The sequence below is a fragment of the Myxine glutinosa genome, chromosome 11, assembly GCF_964187855.1.
Source record: "Myxine glutinosa chromosome 11, kmMyxGlut1.1, whole genome shotgun sequence".
Taxonomy (NCBI): Eukaryota; Metazoa; Chordata; class Myxini; order Myxiniformes; family Myxinidae; genus Myxine; species Myxine glutinosa.
The window spans coordinates 52641873-52659106 of NC_136271.1; the positions used below are offsets into that span (position 1 = coordinate 52641873).

At 45.1% G+C, this 17234-nt stretch overlaps 1 protein-coding gene across 3 annotated transcripts in view; it reads right to left on the reverse strand.

The window, feature by feature from the left end:
* Positions 1-17234, reverse strand: part of LOC137436662 (receptor-type tyrosine-protein phosphatase mu) — a 571417-nt gene that overhangs the window by 337417 nt on the left and 216766 nt on the right. For all 3 annotated transcript variants that reach the window (XM_068130656.2, XM_068130657.2, XM_068130658.2), the window contains one exon: positions 4228-4421. In XM_068130656.2, the coding sequence (XP_067986757.2) occupies positions 4228-4421 (194 nt within the window). The remainder of the gene's footprint in view (positions 1-4227; positions 4422-17234) is intronic.

Here is a 17234-nt window from a genome sequence, read left to right on the forward strand (position 1 = left end):
GGAACAGGAAAAAAATAAATAAAGTGTTTTGCTCCTCACAAAGAAATCATATCATGCTCGAGGAGTGATCAATCTGTGATCAGCGCACCATTTTGCACAGAGCAAAGCGCATTATTCAATGCCCATATACTTTTGAAGATCAATACTTTATCCATATATGTATAGAAACAAAATTCTGTTTTAATCCGGGCAAAAACAAGTCCTTTAAAACAGGCCGGGAGGTTATCTGTGCATCTTGTAGGATTTTCAATTTGCATTTTCCTTGTGCGATATATTGCTTTCTTTGTCATGGCAACGAGAAAGTTCGCTAGGGCCACTTCTATTTGGTGTGTGTTTGAGGCAAAGCAAAAAATGAAAGAATTCAAAGTAAATTTTAAAGAAAGCTTCATGCACATTTCATGCAGCAAACCAAATAAAGGAATCAAGCGTGCACATTCAACATAAGCATGTGACACGGTCTCAAGAGCACCACAGAAGGGACAATGGTCAGATATTTCAGAAGAAAAAACATGCAAGAGCTTATTGGTGGGTAATACCCAATGTGCCAACCTCCACGACAGGTCGGCAGTTTTCTTTGGAATAAGTATGTGATAATAGGCTTTCCAGTTAGGTTGGAAGGGGTATTCTGTAGGCAAGCAATTGTGCCACTTCCTTGACTGCCAAGTTCCTAAGGAGGGCCGGATTGCTTTGACGCAGGCCTGGTATATTGCACGATTTTCCAGACCTGCAGATCCAAAACGTATTTTTGGTAAATATTTTATTATTGTACCAGAATTCATTACAGTGGGGGTGACTTCTAAATTTGGGAAACAGAGGCTTGGCTCACAAACAATTGGGCCATCACCAGTGTGAGGAGATTGCTCCCAGTGCACCTTAACTTTGCGGTATACGCTAAGTATTTCGCATAGCACAGCAGATATTATGCGGTTTGACCGCATGCCAACTTTATTTGCAAGTGCTGCAGCACTTAACCATGTCCTTGTCTCAATCATTAGATCAGCAACGTGATGGACACCATTCTGAACAAAATAATCAATAAAAGAGCGTTCCATTCTTATTCTTTTGAAGAGAGAGTTGTAGAAAAGAGGCTCTCTGAAAAACATCTCTTGGGTGTAGGAAACATAATCACGGTCGACCATGAAAACACGCCAAGCATTCAAAATTATATTGTAAAATGGTGGAAGCAAGGACAGATCAATACATTTCATGTTCATTAGGAATAGACCAAATGAATAGTCTAGCATGCCGGCTTGACGGAGGAGGAGGAGAGCAGTGGACCTCCAGGCTAGGTCTGATGGACCATAGAGAAGCCGCCAGATTGAGGCGATGCCAAATGCCATAGCCCTGCATACGATGTCCACAAGACCATGCCCGCCTTCCTCTAAGGGAAGATTCAAGATCTCTGGACGAAGCCAATGTTTTCCACTCCAGAAGAAGTTTATTATTGTCTTCTGTATATTCAGCAGAAAGCATTCAGGAGGTGGAATGGCTTTGATTCTGTGCCACAGTATAGATGCTGCTAGGTTGTTTATGACCAGGACTCGTCCCCGGTATGAAAGCAAAGCCAGCAAACCTTTCCATTTCCGCAGCTTTTGTTCGAGAGAGTCAGCGAGACCCTCCCAATTTTTCGCTTGTGTTGCTTCATCACCGATGTAAACACCAAGGTACTTCATTCCGTTGAGGGACCAGGTGAGGTGTTTCGGGAGGACAGGCATAGGGCGCTGGCATGGGCCCATCCACATCGCCTGGCACTTGTTCCAGTTTACCAAAGCTGAAGAAGCTGAACCATAATAGTCCAAGCAATCCACCAGTTTCTTTATCTCATCACTATTATGTACGATGGCGCAAATATCGTCAGCATATGCAGAGACTTTCACAGGCCTTGTGAGCAAATTTTTGCATCCGGTTAAGATGCTGCGGACTTTGATTAAAAGAGGCTCAATGGTTAAAGAGTACAGAATACCAGATAAAGGACATCCCTGACGGATACCCCTTCCAACCTTTACAGGTGAAGTTAGCTCAGAGTTTACTCTGAGTATTGAGGAAATGCCATTATAGAGCAGTTTTACCATGGAAAGAAAAACAAGACCAAGTCCAAAACACTCTAGCACCTTGAAAAGATATACATGACTTACACGGTCAAAAGCCTTCTCTTGGTCAAGCACAATCAAACCAAGATTGTCATTTTTTATTTTACACACATCCCAAAGATCTCTTAATAAAAAAATGTTATCGTGTATCTGTCGGTTAGGGATACAGAAAGACTGATCACTTTGAATCAACGACTCTAGGAGTGGGGCGATGCGTCGAGCTAGAACTTTAGAAAATATTTTATAATCTGAAGTTAGAAGAGAAATTGGACGCCAATTAATCAATGAGCTGAGGGTCTCCTTTCTTGGGTAATAGACTAATGACTGCTCTACGGCAGCTCATCGGCAAGTCACCACAACGTAATGAACTATTAAAGACCTCCAATAGTTCTGGGCCTAATAAGGGCCAAAAGGATTTATAAAACTCTATTGGGAGGCCGTCCAACCCAGGAGATTTACCCGTAGGTAAAGAAGCAAGGGAAAGTGTAAGCTCTTCCAAGGAAAGTAAGGAGCCAAGCTGATCCCTTTGAGCAGCACTTAGCATGGGTAAGTCAGATGTGAAGTAACTTATTGAGCCATCGTCAACATCATTTGCCATAAACAGGTCTGAAAAGAAGTTATAGACCTCCCTCTTTATATTATCTTGTGATGTCACAGTGTTACCAGTTGAGAGCTTTAAGGTTTCAATTTGCCTTTGATTGGTAGTCTTTTTATCAAAATGGAAAAAAAATTTGGTCGGTGCATCTAAATTATATAGCTGATCCATCCGTAGACGGACCATTGCACCTTTTGCTTGGTATTCGACTAGGCTGTTTAGTAGAGTCTTCTTTTCCATAAGCAAATGATTATTTGTTCTATTGGGGCTATTTGCCACATCAGTTTGCAACTTCAATTATTTCCTTTTCTAGTGTGAACCTCTCCCTTTTTACACTGAAAGAAGAGAAGTAATTAAACTGTTGGCAAAAGACAGCGATCTGTGCCTTTGCGTAGTCCCACCACAATATCGGGTTATCAAAATTATTCTTTCTTTCTTTGAGGCTAATCCAAAACACTTTGAAAGCTTCACAAAAAGCAGCATTTTCCAGCAACATGACATTGAACTTCCAATATGGGCTGCCATGTTGCTGCAGAGCAAGCTTAAAGGACAAGGTTACAGCCAGGTGATCAGAAAAAAGAGAAGGCACGATATCAGATTTCAATATCTTGTCAAGCATTACAGTATTGACATAAATTCTGTCTAACCTGGCTAGTGTGTGCATCTGAGACGTACATCTAGACCAAGTAAACTGCCGTTGCATAGGGTGCTGAATACGCCAGACATCTATTAATCCCGTCGTCTTGATGATTTTCTCCAAAGGTTTGGCAGATCTAGGATGTGGCTCCGCACTGTTTCTATCTAACGCAGGGTCAAGAGTGCAGTTGAAGTCGCCACTCATTATAAAAGAGCAATTTAAGTCAATTGTACTCAGAAGATCCTCTAGCTTTAGAAAGAAGTTTTGCCTTTCAGCATTCTTACAGGGGGCATATATGTTTACAAAAACAAAGATTTGATTATTGGCAGTGAATTGAAGACAAGCCAGATGTCCGGGAATTATTTCATTATATTGAACTTGTGTGAGTGTTAATGAGGAGGAGACAAAGAAAGCAATTCCAGCAGTGAGACAATTGATATCACTGAAGAACCACTGGCCCTTCATTAGCCTTCTCCATTGGGCTTGGCCATTCAGATCTCCATGCGTTTCTTGCAGTAACAAGACATCCAGGTGCAAACGCCAGGTCAGATCTTTTACCTGAACTTTGCGTTCTAAACTAACACCACCGTTAATGTTTAGACTGCCAAAACTAACACTCATTCTTTCGGAAAAAGAAAGAAGAGAAATAACTAAATAGATCAAAAAACCCATAGGGACCTCATTTACGAAGCTCCTGCCGAGCTTTCTGGATCATTTTTCTTAGCCGGTGCTTCTGAGCTCTGCTTTCCCTGCTCCCCCGTGTTTATATCTTCTTCCAATCCCTAATTTTATTCCTCCCAATCTTATTGTGATTTTATATTAGTTCTACAAATAATTCAGGCTATGAAAATCAATGACATCCAAGCATCGTGACGCTTCACCTTGATCCGTGCTCACCAACTCACCTCGTACTCCTCCTTGAAGCGGTAAGCCTCCCCCGACTTCATGTGCTCGATGTGCTGCAGCAGATCAGACACTCGAATGGCCGGGTGCGGTCGGCTGCCCACATACGGCGACTCGCACGGATCTCGTTTGCGATGGAAAGATCTAGGTCGTGCCGAGCTCATAATATCACCTCCATCTGTGCCACGTGCTTCGTCTGCACAAACCAATGGGGACAACAGGGTGAAGGTCAACACAGCTCAGCTATATCAGCAGCAGTCATTCTCATAGTTTCGATCAGAGACCATGGGTTGCACACATGAGTTGGTTGCCAGATAGGGTGTGAGGGTGGCATGACACAGTGTTCACAAGAGATCGCTTATTCTTCCAGGCATTTAAATGGTTTAATTATGTGAACGCGCTGACGAGTTCTTTCCTAATTCCCTCTCTCCGAAAAATTCGTCTACAATATTTTGTCATAGGTAATGCTAAACTTACAGGGAGAGCAGGTATAATGCACCGATTGGTGAATGACCTCAAGCTGGAAGATCAAGCTGGAGGTAGACATGAGGACGTATGAAGAATATGAGAGATGGAGGCAAAATCAGCATCTTGGGAGATCATGGATCAACATCTTAAGAATTTGCATAAAGTTCAACACTTTCTAAACATCAGGAAAAACATTAAATATTTGTGGCTCCTCCATGACATTAATGATGTTTTTAATGAGTGTAAATAGATTTCACTCGAGGAGAGACATTCTGGAGGGTAGTGGATATACATTTGTATTCTGACAAAGCTGCTGAGTAGTCGGTGACAATTAGAACGGGTTACATGTCACATATGAATGAATGAAATGAATGAATGATCGTTTTAAGGCCATTTCCCCGCCAGAGCGGGGGTTAGCCTTGCGGGCCCCATGACAATCATGGTTCCTTGTTTGAGGCAATGTTTTTATGGCTGGATGCCCTTCCTGACGCCAACCCTTGGTCGCCTCTTACGATGCGCAGGGATACGGTGTACCTATTCTAAATCGGGGTACACACCGTGATCATTCATCCCAGCAAGCTGGTACTCAATTTGCCGACATCGGAAGGATGACAGGCTGAGTCAACCCCCCTGGCGTTAATTCAGCGATCGACCGGGATTCGAACCCAGGGTCCTAGGATCCCAAGCCGGCACGCTAACCGCTAAGCCAACAGCAGTCACATAAAAAGCGGAGAAGCAGAAACCTCAAAACATGCTTGTGGTAGGCGAATATAGGAGGCACTGCCTCTTTGTATAAAATGTGGGACTTTGTATTTGTAAAATGTAAAATGTGGGACTAGAGCTTTCGTGGTAGGCCCGATGAAGACTTCAGACCATGTGCTGTGGAAAATTCCTATGTCTGCGCGGAACCTGATCTGACGGTGATTTCCCAGTGGGGTGATGGTGCTGGACATCACGTTCAATTATATTGTGATCTGAACACAGAATCTCCAGATAGCGCCTCTCCAAAGAGCTGGTTTCATGAATCTGAAGAGTTTGCCAAATTTTCTAAGGAATCCTTTTATCCCAAACCTCGTTCTTGACACCACTGGAATGATAGGATAACTCGGGTCACATGCTCATTCCTCGGTTATCTCGTCTGAATTCGATTTCTGAAGGAACAGGGTCAAATTCGACAATCCACAATTTGGGTGCTGCATCACAGAGTATGGTACCATTTGAGATGACATTACTACAGCTGCTGCATCTAACATTAACATTAACAAATGAACAATTGAGATCTCAAGGAACTTTTTTGACAAAGTATTGATTATCCAGGCCAAATTCCAAATCCTTGCCTTACAGGTAAGCATAGGTGTGCACTGAATTGTTACGATTAAACATTTGAGAAAGAGCTTTTGTGGTCAATTGGCAGATAGAGACTTTGACTATTTTCTAAACTGAAGCTTTTCCTTCCCACGCAAATCAAATAAACCAAGCAGAGGAATGAAAAATAAACAAATATCAGAGATAATTGCAGAGTTATCTTGAGGAGTGAAAATCCTGTAAAGTTGGTGGGGGTTTGGGTGTTGTTGGATTTTAAAATGGAAGAAGTGTGTTAGGAAGGTAAGCAGGTGGAGAAGACTGAAACATTAGTAACAGGCAAAGAAGTAATAGGCTACGGGTAAATAAAAGGAAAATGGGGGAAGATAATTAAAGGTGGTAGCAGGCGTGGGTGGTGAAAAGAGAAGGGTGCCAAAATGAAACTGGATGAGCAAAATTCGTCGGAGTGGATTGGGGGAGGGCATGGTGGAGGGGCATGAAAGAAAAGCAGATGTGGAGATGAATATAGCAACTAGCTTCTAATTGTGTGTTCATCGCAATCAAATCCAAACCATCAACAGGAACATTAGGACAATGTGGAAATGAACACATTCCCAACACAGTTTTTGGCTAATTGTATTTTTTCCAATATTCCACCGACTCTGCAAAGATCGAGACACGGTATCCAAATATAATTAACAAACAATGGAGTAGACATTTGTGTCCTCAGGCCAAATTATGCTGGAGGTTAATTGCAGAAATACCGATGCAGAATTAAAAAGGAGGAATTCATGAAATAAAAAAAAGAAGATCCTTGAAGGACTTGAAGAGACTTGAAAAGAAGAAAAGAAGACTTGACCATTCATATAATCTCTTCCCCCGGTCTCCTAAAGAATTATAAATGGATCATCATGGTAAAATTAAATAACACAATAACAGCACTTGGTAGAGCACATACCTCCGACAAGCTGAACAGTTTACCTTTTGTATCCCACCGATAAGCCGGATCTGGATTCGGACCTGAACCAAGGTCGAATCGGCTTGTTCGGGTGACGTAACCACCTCGCCCACCAAGTTTTGTCATAAACCGTCCACGTTTTGAAATACCGTGCTACATATCGTTTCTGGACCTTTCTGGATTTCAAATACCGTGCTTTCCTTTCTGGACGTTTCTGGATGAAATTACAGTATTTTTTTATTTTACTTTTTATATCGTTTCTGGACCTATCACTCAATGGTGACAAATCACTTTAAAACTTATAGTTTTCCCAGGAAAGAAAACCCAGGAAAGAAAAGTGAACGTTTTCCCAGGAAAGAAAAGATCAAGGTTTTGGATGGGGGAGGATAAGAGATGGTGGTGAACAGCTGTTTTAAAGACCTGGAGGATAGAGTGGGATTGAAGAGAGTGAGGGAGTTTGTTCCAGAGGCGGGAGAAAAGAGGAATGAAGGAGTGAAGGTGAGCAGAGAGTCTTGATTTTGGCAGTTTAACCATAAGAGGGTTGCAGGCAGATCTTGTGCGACCTGTAGGAATATTTGGGGGACAGAGCACACATAGAGCTGGGGGTGCGAGGCTGGATAGGAGTCGGTAGAAGACAGAAAGACCACCTACCTGCCTGCGGTGAGTGAGTGAAAGGCCCTCACAATCAGCTTCATAGTGGGAGAATCCAATGATTCTGAAAGCTTTGGTTTCAACAGCGTGAAGCCAAGCCAGGTGTGAGGCAGGGGCACCAGCCCAGAGGGGAGAGCAGTATTCCATTGAGCTGCGGATGAAAGCCTTGTATGTGGTGAGGAGCTCAGGTGCGCCAAGGAAGGACTTCGCACGACGGAGGATGCCCAGTCGGCGACTGGTTTGGAGGCCAGCTTGGAAATGTGGTTTTCCCAGGAAAGATCATGGCAGATAGTGAGACCCAAAAGCTTGAGCGACAGAACTTCTTGGAGAGGATTATTCAGAAAGTAGATGGGAGGGTTTTCCAGTCGGTCTTTTCAGAGAGACATCGTAAGAGTGTGAGATTTGTCAGGATGGAAAGACATGTTCCACTTGTTTGCCCAGTCTGTGATTTTGTCCAGGTCTGCAGAGAGTGAGGAGGCTGCAGACTGCCGATCTGAGGGATGAGGAATGGAGCGGCAGAGAGTGGAGTCATCAGCAAAGAGATAGAGAGGATTTTCCAGAGAGTCAGAGAGATCATTGATGAAGACAAGAAAAAGCACAGGGCCCAGAACACTGCCTTGGGGAACTCCAGCCTGAACAGGAAGGGGAGATGAGAGAATTCCTTTCAGGGCCACACGTTGCCTATGACCAGAGAAGAAATCCGCAAGCCATGCGTGGAGATTTCCATGGATACTATAGGAGGAGAGATTGGTGATCAGAGCGGGGTGCCAGACCGTATCGAAGGCACGTGATATCTCAAGGGAGACAGCTCTGATTTCCTGTTTGGCATTGAGGACCTCCATCCATTGTTGTGACAGCAGAAGCAGCATGTCCAGAGTGGAGTGACCTGGTCTGAAACCAAGTTGATGATCAGAGATCAAGCCTTTGGAGAAGAAGAAAGATTTGATATAGTCCATGGGCCAGAGCAGATATCGGTACCACCTGGGGGGACCAAACCAAAGTAGTACTAAAATGTTTATAGGGTTGATATGAGTGTAATAAGATATGATAGCCTTTTGAGATAGGTAGCTTTGTCAATAATTTTTAAAACTCATTTTTTTGTCATTTGCGCCATTGTGTAATTTGCAAAAAATGAAAGATACGCCAGTGTCAAATTTCTATCTCCACCAATGTGGATTAAAACAATGCAAATATGGTTATTTCCTTTTGATTAAAAAGCAAAATGCAAAATAAATGTGATTCACACTATTTTTTACATTGTATTGTGCTTACTGCCTGCAATAATTGTATTTATCTTCAGCTGGAAACTTAACATTTTGAATTACAGGTAGATTTAAGCGTTTTTTTTTCACCAATAATACTTATATTATCTTTTCTTTCAAAACTAATATCTTAACCAATATTATCTTTTTGTATGTTGCAGATAGTGTTGTACAGTGATCAGAGTGATGTCGATGGATCAAGGTACCACCCTGCCGAAGAAGCGGCCGTGCACAAACTGTCTTATTCATTGCTCAGACGATGACTCTGATTCCCTGGTGACATTGAGGGACCTGGATTCATGGAAGGCTTTGCTCTGGGCTGCAGAGATCAGACAGCATGCCCCAGTCCTTGACTTGGCAAAAGGACTAAAAGAAGGGGAAGTACCTCAGGAACAGTACCATCGCAAATGCCGCAGCATGTTTACCATGAAGAAGTCTTTGGACTCGATCCTCTCCAAAGGTGCCAGTGCTGAACCCACAGAAGCTGCTTCCAGAAGATCATCATCCAGAACCAGGGATGCACCAAGTAGGCCTACTTCAAGACTGTATGACAAGATCTGCATCTTCTGCCAGAAGCCGAAATACATCAAAGGACAAAAATCAAGGGAACCTCTTATGCAGTGTCTTGAGTTACGAGCAGACGACACCATCCGCAAGGCGGCAATAAAGAAATGTGATCTAAGAGTGCTTGCATTGCTGAGCAGAGACCTAGTTGCCGCAGAGGGGAATTACCACAAGACGTGCTACAAAGAGTACACAAGAAGAGTGTCTTCTACCAGCTCTTCAGAAGTACAACAGGAAGAGAGTGAGGCAGCAGATTATGAGGAGACAGAGAGACAAGCCTATGAGGAACTGTTCATGCATGTGAGGACTGAATTCCTCCCAAACCATGAAATATTGCCTTTAACAGACCTCACAGCCAGGCTTGAGAGATCCATGAACTCCCATGGCATCACCAAGATCAAACCCTCGACAAAGAAGCATGTTCGTCGCAAGCTTGAAAGTGCTGGAAGGGTCACTTCACTTTGTCTCAAATGAGAAAGGAAGGGTGCTTCTCTATCCAGACAGCCTGTCAATGGATGACCTTGTCAAGGAAGCCCACAACATGAAGCAAGATATACGTGAAGCACAGTCTATCAAATCCATGGATGTCCTCACCAAAGCAGCCATACAGCTGAGGAATCAGATCAAGAAACAAGATGTCCAACAGTCATGGCCACCTGATACACAGAAAAGTGTCATCCCTGAAGCTGTCACAAAGTTCCTGTATACCCTGCTGACTGGGGATACTGAGTGTGCAAATCCCTCTGAAAGAGTCCAGCATCTTGCTGCTTCTTTTGGCAGTGATCTAGTCTTTGCTGTCACCTGTGGCAAGACTAAGCCACCCAAGCACATACTCCTCCCATTTGCTGTGAAGTCACTGACAGGAAACACAGAACTGATACGAAGTCTGAATCGTCTTGGCCATGCTATTTCCTACTCCCAAGTAGAGGAGATTGACATAGCTCTTTGTGTTCAGAAGCTGGAACGCTCAGCAGAGGACATACCACTGCCAGAAGACATGCATCCTGGTGTGTTTACCACCCTGGCCTGGGATAACATTGACCATCTTGAAGAGACACTGAGTGGAGAAGGCACCTCTCACAGGGTCAATGGCATTGCTGTCCAACCCAAAGTTGCAGGGCCCATGCCACAGAAGGTCCTGCCTGCAGTCAGCAAATCCAAGAAGAGGAGCATCAGTCCTGCCCCATTGATGCTACCAACCTACAATGTTGGACAGCGAACTGGGCCACCTAAGACTGAGACCCTTGATTCCGACACAAACAAAGAAGTTCAAGATGCAAAGAAGAAGAACCATGTATGGCTCCTGACTCGAATGTCAGATCCTGAGAACCAGACCATAAGCAGCTGGACAGGGTTCAACATCCAGATCCGCAATGATGTGACAGTGATCCAGGACACTGTGAGCTACCTTCCCACAATCAATGCTCCTGCAACTGAGATGTCAACTGTGAATGACGTACTGGAGCAAACACTTGGCATCATGCAGTCCTTACAGCTCAACAAGATCGTCTGTCTGTTTGACCAAGCACTCTTTGCCAAGGCTGCTGAGATAGTGTGGAAACATGACAAATTCAAGAACATCATCATCAGGATGGGCGTCTTCCACACAATCTGCAACCTCCTGTCCATCCTAGGGAGGAGATTTGAAGATGCAGGACTCAGAGATGTGTTTGTTGAATCAGGTGTCATTGCAGAAGGGTCTGTGGCTAGGCTGATGGAAGGTCGCAGGTACAACCGGGCAGTTAGAGCACACAAGACTGCATATGAAGCACTGATGAGGCTTGCCTGGAAAGGCTTCCTTCTGTGGATAGAGAACACTCATCCTGAAGACAGCCAACACCTAGAAGAAGCCCTGAAGAGCATTGGAGAGTTCCACAACAATGTTTGCCAAGCATCCTTCCAGGACCTGCTTCAGGATGAATCATGCACACGTATCTTGGAGCTGTTCGAAACCTACCTGAACTCCCTCAGAGATGAGAACAGCCTTGCAGCCTTCTGGATGTCTTACCTAGACATGGTTGAGATTATGCTGGGCCTCATCCGAGCATCTCGAGAAGGTAACTGGATGCTTCACCTGGCAGCTATTCCCTGGTGCTTTGCCTATGACAAGGTGAACTACGCCCGGTTCCTGACCTACTACTATGCCACAATGTCTCGGCTACCCATCGAACATCCTGACATCCATGCCCACTTTATGCAAGGTGGGTTTTCTGTGCAGATCGGCTGCAAGAATCCCTTTGGGCGGATACCTGTGGACCAGACGATCGAAGAGACTGTCAACAAGGACACCCAGACACCTGGAGACACAAAAGGGTTCAGCCTGAAACCTGGAGCTGTGGCTAGATACTACCTGACATCTGAGTACCGAAGCACTTATATGAGACAGCTAAGGGACATGGTTCATGTAGGCCAACATGACAACTTCAGTCATCCTGACCTACAGATGCCAAGAATCAGAAGAGATGAGGCTGACATCCAGTCCATGGTTCCACTGATGGAAACCAGCTGGTTGAATCCATTCAACCTTGACCATGGAGAGCTTGTCAGTCTGTCAACTGGTGCGGTGGCCCCAGCAGAAGTTGCCAAGGACCTTCTCGACGCCCGCAAGGTAGGAGAGGAGGCATATCAAACATTCAAACAAGAGCGCTTGGAAGCAGCTGCCCCAGCTACAACGTTTCATGACAAGATGTCAAAGAAGAAGCTGAAGACGTTTTCAGACATCAGAAAGAAGTCATGTAGTAAAAGCTCTGCCAAAGAAGTAGTCATCAAAGCTGACAGGAAACTGTTTGGCCAGACGATACTTGTTGCCGAAAGCAGGAAACTACACATGAGTGACGTGCTGGCTCATCCACTGGGGCCCCTGCCATGGGCTCTGGCCAATGGTGATGGGTCTCTCCACAAGACCAACAAAGCTGCCCTTGCCAGGGAGTTGGAAAAGAATGTTTCTCCAGCAGAAGTCATCCCAGAGCCCTCAGCAACAGTCATTGATGGGATGAGCCTCGTCCATAAACTGAAAGGAAATGAAAAGACCTTCTCACAGCTGGCAGAATCAGCACTGTCTCAAGTCCTCCACGAAGGTGGAAAGAGCCACCGCATTGATGTCGTCTTCGATGTCTACAGAGACACATCCATCAAAAATGTGGAAAGGGTCAACAGGGGAGGAGACACAGCATTGCAGTTCAAGACCATAGCACCTGGGCACAACATTCAACAGTGGAGAAAGTTCATCTCCAGTTCATCTAACAAGACCAGCTTGATCGAGTTCCTTGTGCAGACGTGGAAGGGGCCAGAACACAGGCAGAAGCTTGACAACAAGTTACTGTATGTGACCTGTGGACATCAATGTTACAAACTGTCGAAAGAGCACTGGGAGGAGGCCACAGAGCTAAAGTCCTCACAGGAAGAAGCTGACACCCGCATCTTACTACATGGTGTTCATGCAGCAGAATCTGGCATCAGGTCCGTTGTGATCAGTGCAGAACACACAGATGTCCTCGTGCTGTGCCTGGCTGTTGCCAAGTCCATCCCATGTCCCATGTACATGAAGTGCGGAACCAAGGCCAGGACAAGATACCTTGACATCCAGAAGCTGAGCCATGCTCTGGGAGGTGAGGTGTGTGAGGCACTGATTGGTATGCATGGCTACACAGGCTGTGATACAGTCAGCGCATCTGCTGGACGGACGTGGCAAGTTGGCTGCCTTCAAGCGAATGAAGTCTGACAAGACCTATCTGGAGGCCTTTGCTGAACTTGGTCAGTCATGGGAGGTATCTGGGGAGCTGTTCAGTAAACTCCAAAAGGTCACCTGCCATCTCTACATGCCTTCTGCACAGACTGCCACAGTCAACAAGCTTCGCTACCAACTGTTCTGTGCGAGACGTGGTGAAGTGGAGTCTAGCCAGCTGCCTCCCTGTGAGGACTGTCTCTTCCTGCATGCCCTCCGTGCGAACTATCAAGCGGCCATCTGGAGGAGATGTTTGCAGAGTCACCCATTCATCCCTGACCCCAAGGACTGTGGTTGGACCACAGATGAAGAGGGCAAGCTTGCTGTGCAGTGGATGCGTGGATCACCTGCACCAGAAGCTGTGCTCCAGTTGCTGTCCTGCAAATGTGTGCGCTCATGCAAACTACCGGACTGTACCTGCCTGGCATATAGCTTGAAGTGCACAGACATGTGCAAACTACAAACCTGCACCAACCAAGCCAGAGAAAAAGAGCTGGAAGTAGAGTTGTCAGACTCGGACACTGATGATGACACTGATTAACTTGGCAGTGTACAGTCATGTATGAGAGTGTGTATCACGGTAACAGAAATTTCAATTTTGACGGGTTATTAAGTGATGACATGATAAGTGACATATTGGTTTTATTTTATTATTTAGGCTTTTCTAAACAGAATGTTCAGAAACAGACACAACAGTGTGAATAACAGAAACACACAGAACTAATAATAACACACAGAACAGTAACTAAACAGAAACAGAAACAGAAACAGTGTGAATCCATGTAAATATAAAAAGTTCTTTGAAATGACATTGCCAGAAGTAACAACATTGAGTGTATGAACACATTTATTTCAATTTACCTTCAAGTGTGTGAAACATCCCAGTTCATAAAAAGACAAATTTTAAGATTGTTTTCTACTGAAAAACAACTCAAAATGTACTTTTGACTCTTTCCTAACTATCTTAATAAAGTTGTTATTCTTAGAGTAAAGTACAAGGAAAAACGTGTGTTTCGTCTTTTTTGCGCAGGGTATGTTTACATATGAGGTGATAACCACCATTAAGCTACTCATCTACAAAGGCTATCATACCAAAATGTAAACTAGGAACATCTAGCAAGCTGAAAATAGCAATTTGGTTTGGTCCCTCTGGGTGGTACCAATATGTGAAAATTGGGGTCTGGGCTCAAGGACTAATATCCAAAACAATGATGGAATCCATGACTTTGCTGATAATTGGGAGCAGGGTGATTGGCCTGTAGTTGCAAGGATTTGTTTTTGCACCTTTTGTGTAAAGCGGTAATGTTGGCTGATTTCCAAACTGAATGGCAGATGACCTTGAGCAAAAGAGAGGGTGAAGAGAACAGAGAGAGGGTGTGAAAGAGTGGCAGCACAGGTTTATAGGACCTGTGGGCTGATGCCGTCTGGTCCAGTTGCAGAATCAGAGTCGAGGTTTGACAGAAACTTCTCCACCTTGTCAGGAGAGAAGGACACAGAGTCCAGGAGGAGCTGGATTCGACTGGGTAAGGTGGGTACAGAGAGAGATGGGTTTGGGACACAAGATTTTGAGGCAAACACAGAGTTGAGGCATTCGGCTTTGTCACGTGCGGTGTCAACTGTGTAGCCATTTGACGTGAGGGAGGGGATGGAGGGGGAACAAACACCAGAAACAGATTTGACCAGACACCACGAGGATTTGGAGGAAGGAGACAGGTTTGAGAGTTCAGTCTTGAGAGTGGAGAGATATTGTTTCCTGGCTCTCCTGAGGGTGGACACACACTTGTTCCAAGCTTGGTGGAAGGAACTGAGATTGCCTTCAGTTGGATTAGCCTTCCAAGAGGCAAAGGCAAGTTGTTTCAGGGCAATTGCCTCACCACAAGATTCAGTGTACCATGGACGGGAGGAAGGGTATGACAACAAAAGACGAGATGGGATAAATCTGTGCATGAGAAAGAGAGCAGTTTACTTTGGAAGAATTCCCAGGAAGAGTTGATGTCAGAGGCAGTAGAGATGGGAGACCAGTCCAGATGATTTATGGCTGCTTTAAGACCATGCCAGTCGGCCTGAGTGAAATGCCAGACTCGTCGATGCTGAGGAGGCTCTCTGAAAATGGTCAGAGAGATGTCCACTTTAACAAGGAAATGATCAGAAGAGCCGATTGGAGCAGAAGAAGAGCAGCAGATATTTGCAGGGAAGTTTGTCATAACCAAGTCTAGAAGAGTAGGTGCTCCGTTGGCTGAGAACCGGGTTGGGAAATTGACAGATTGTGTCAGTCCCAGTTGGTTGCAGAAGTCCTTTGCTGAGATGCCATGGCTGGTGAGAGAGGTACCCACACCCAGCCAGCTGGCATGATGACAGTTGAAGTCACCACATATGAGGAAGAGAGAGTTGGGATGAGTGGATAGAAGTTGGTCTCTGTTGTCAGACAGCGAAATGTAAATGGAGTCATCACTGTTTGGAAGACGGTACAGAACACATATGAACAAAAGGTGGGAGCGGAGAGGAAGCCGTAGCCAGAGGTACTCCTGGGGGTGGGGTGTAGAGAGGGCAGTGCAAGGAGTGTGAGGAAGAGAGTTTTTTTTATATAGATAGCAACCCCACCACCAGGACGAGGCTCAGGTCTATCATACCGGAGGAGGGAGTAACCAGGAAGAGATATTAAGGAATCAGAGACATCTTGAAGGAGGAAAGTATCTGTTGAGCAGATTACGTCTGGTTTGTCAGAAGCAACCTGTGCGGAGAGATCAATCAGGTTTGAGCGAAGGCTCCGGATGTTTGAGGTCCATACCGTTAAGGAAGGGGGGGGGGGGGAGCATCGGGTACAGGACAGGGGAGGGGAGGGTAAGATGAAGGGTGAGAGGGGGAGGTAGGGAGAGCTGTTGATAGTATGTCAGAGATTGCAGAAGATTCAGGAGAAAGGGAAGGATGAGGAGGACAAATGGTTTGATGGTGATGGGATGAGGCACAGTGAGGGGTTGTTTGAGGGGGGGCAGGGCAAAGTAGAAGGTTGGAGGAGGTGGAGGTATGAGATAGAAGGGAGACGAAGTGGGGAGGAGGCAGCTTTGAGGAGGAGGGGGGAGGAGGGGGGAGAAATGTAAAAAGATGGTAGGGGCGGAGATTTGAAGGGGAGGGGTTGGGGGGGAGTTTGAAGGGGAGGGGCGAGGGGGGAGATTTGAAGGGGAGGGGAGAGGAGGAAGATTTGAAGGGGAGGGTCAAGGGGGGAGATTTGGAGGAGAGGGGCAAGGGGGGAAAATTGAAATGGAGGGGTGAGGAGGGGGTTTAGGAGGGGAGGAGCAAGGGGGGAGATTTGGAGGGGAGGAGCGAGGAGCGAGAATTGAAAGGGAGGGGTGAGGGAGGAGTTTAGAAAGTGGATGATTCGTGATAAATGAACGTTTATTACATGCAGGGTTTATTGTGATTTTCAAGTCAGAGATCCATTTTAAAACGACAGAGGAGGGGTGGAATGAAGGTGAGTTTGGAGAATGTAGGGAGGGTGAACTGTAATAGATTGAATTTTTTTTGAAGTGGAATGAATTGAAGAGGAAATTGAAAAAGCCTTTTAAATAGGAAGAAAAACTGGGTGTTGTTATAAACCACTGAATAAAACACTGCAGGGGAAAGTTTAAACATATTTAAATAATATTTAAACAAAACCGTGAAAAACAATCTGGGAAAAGTCCCGAAGTGAGGACGTGGATTTGAGAAAGAAGGAGAAAGGGTTGAGTGAGTATTGAGGAAACTAGAGTTGGAAAGGCTGGAGAAATAGGAGATAAAGGCGGCGGGGCACAAAGTGAGACAAGGGGGCAGGATATCTCATGGACAAGATAGACAAGGGCACAAAGTGAGACAAGGGGGCAGGCACAAGGCGAGACGAGGGGGCAAGAGAACAAGCACGTGTCAGCGAGGAGAGAAAGAATTAATAAAGTTTTTTTTTTTTTTTTTTTTTTTGTATTTGAAACGTTAGACAAAGGGTACGATGTTCGTGGGAGGTAGGGGGAGAAAAGAAAATCAAAGAAACAAGCAAATACAGCGAGGGAAAGAACTTATATTCACAATATACCGACGGGGATGGGGTGGGGG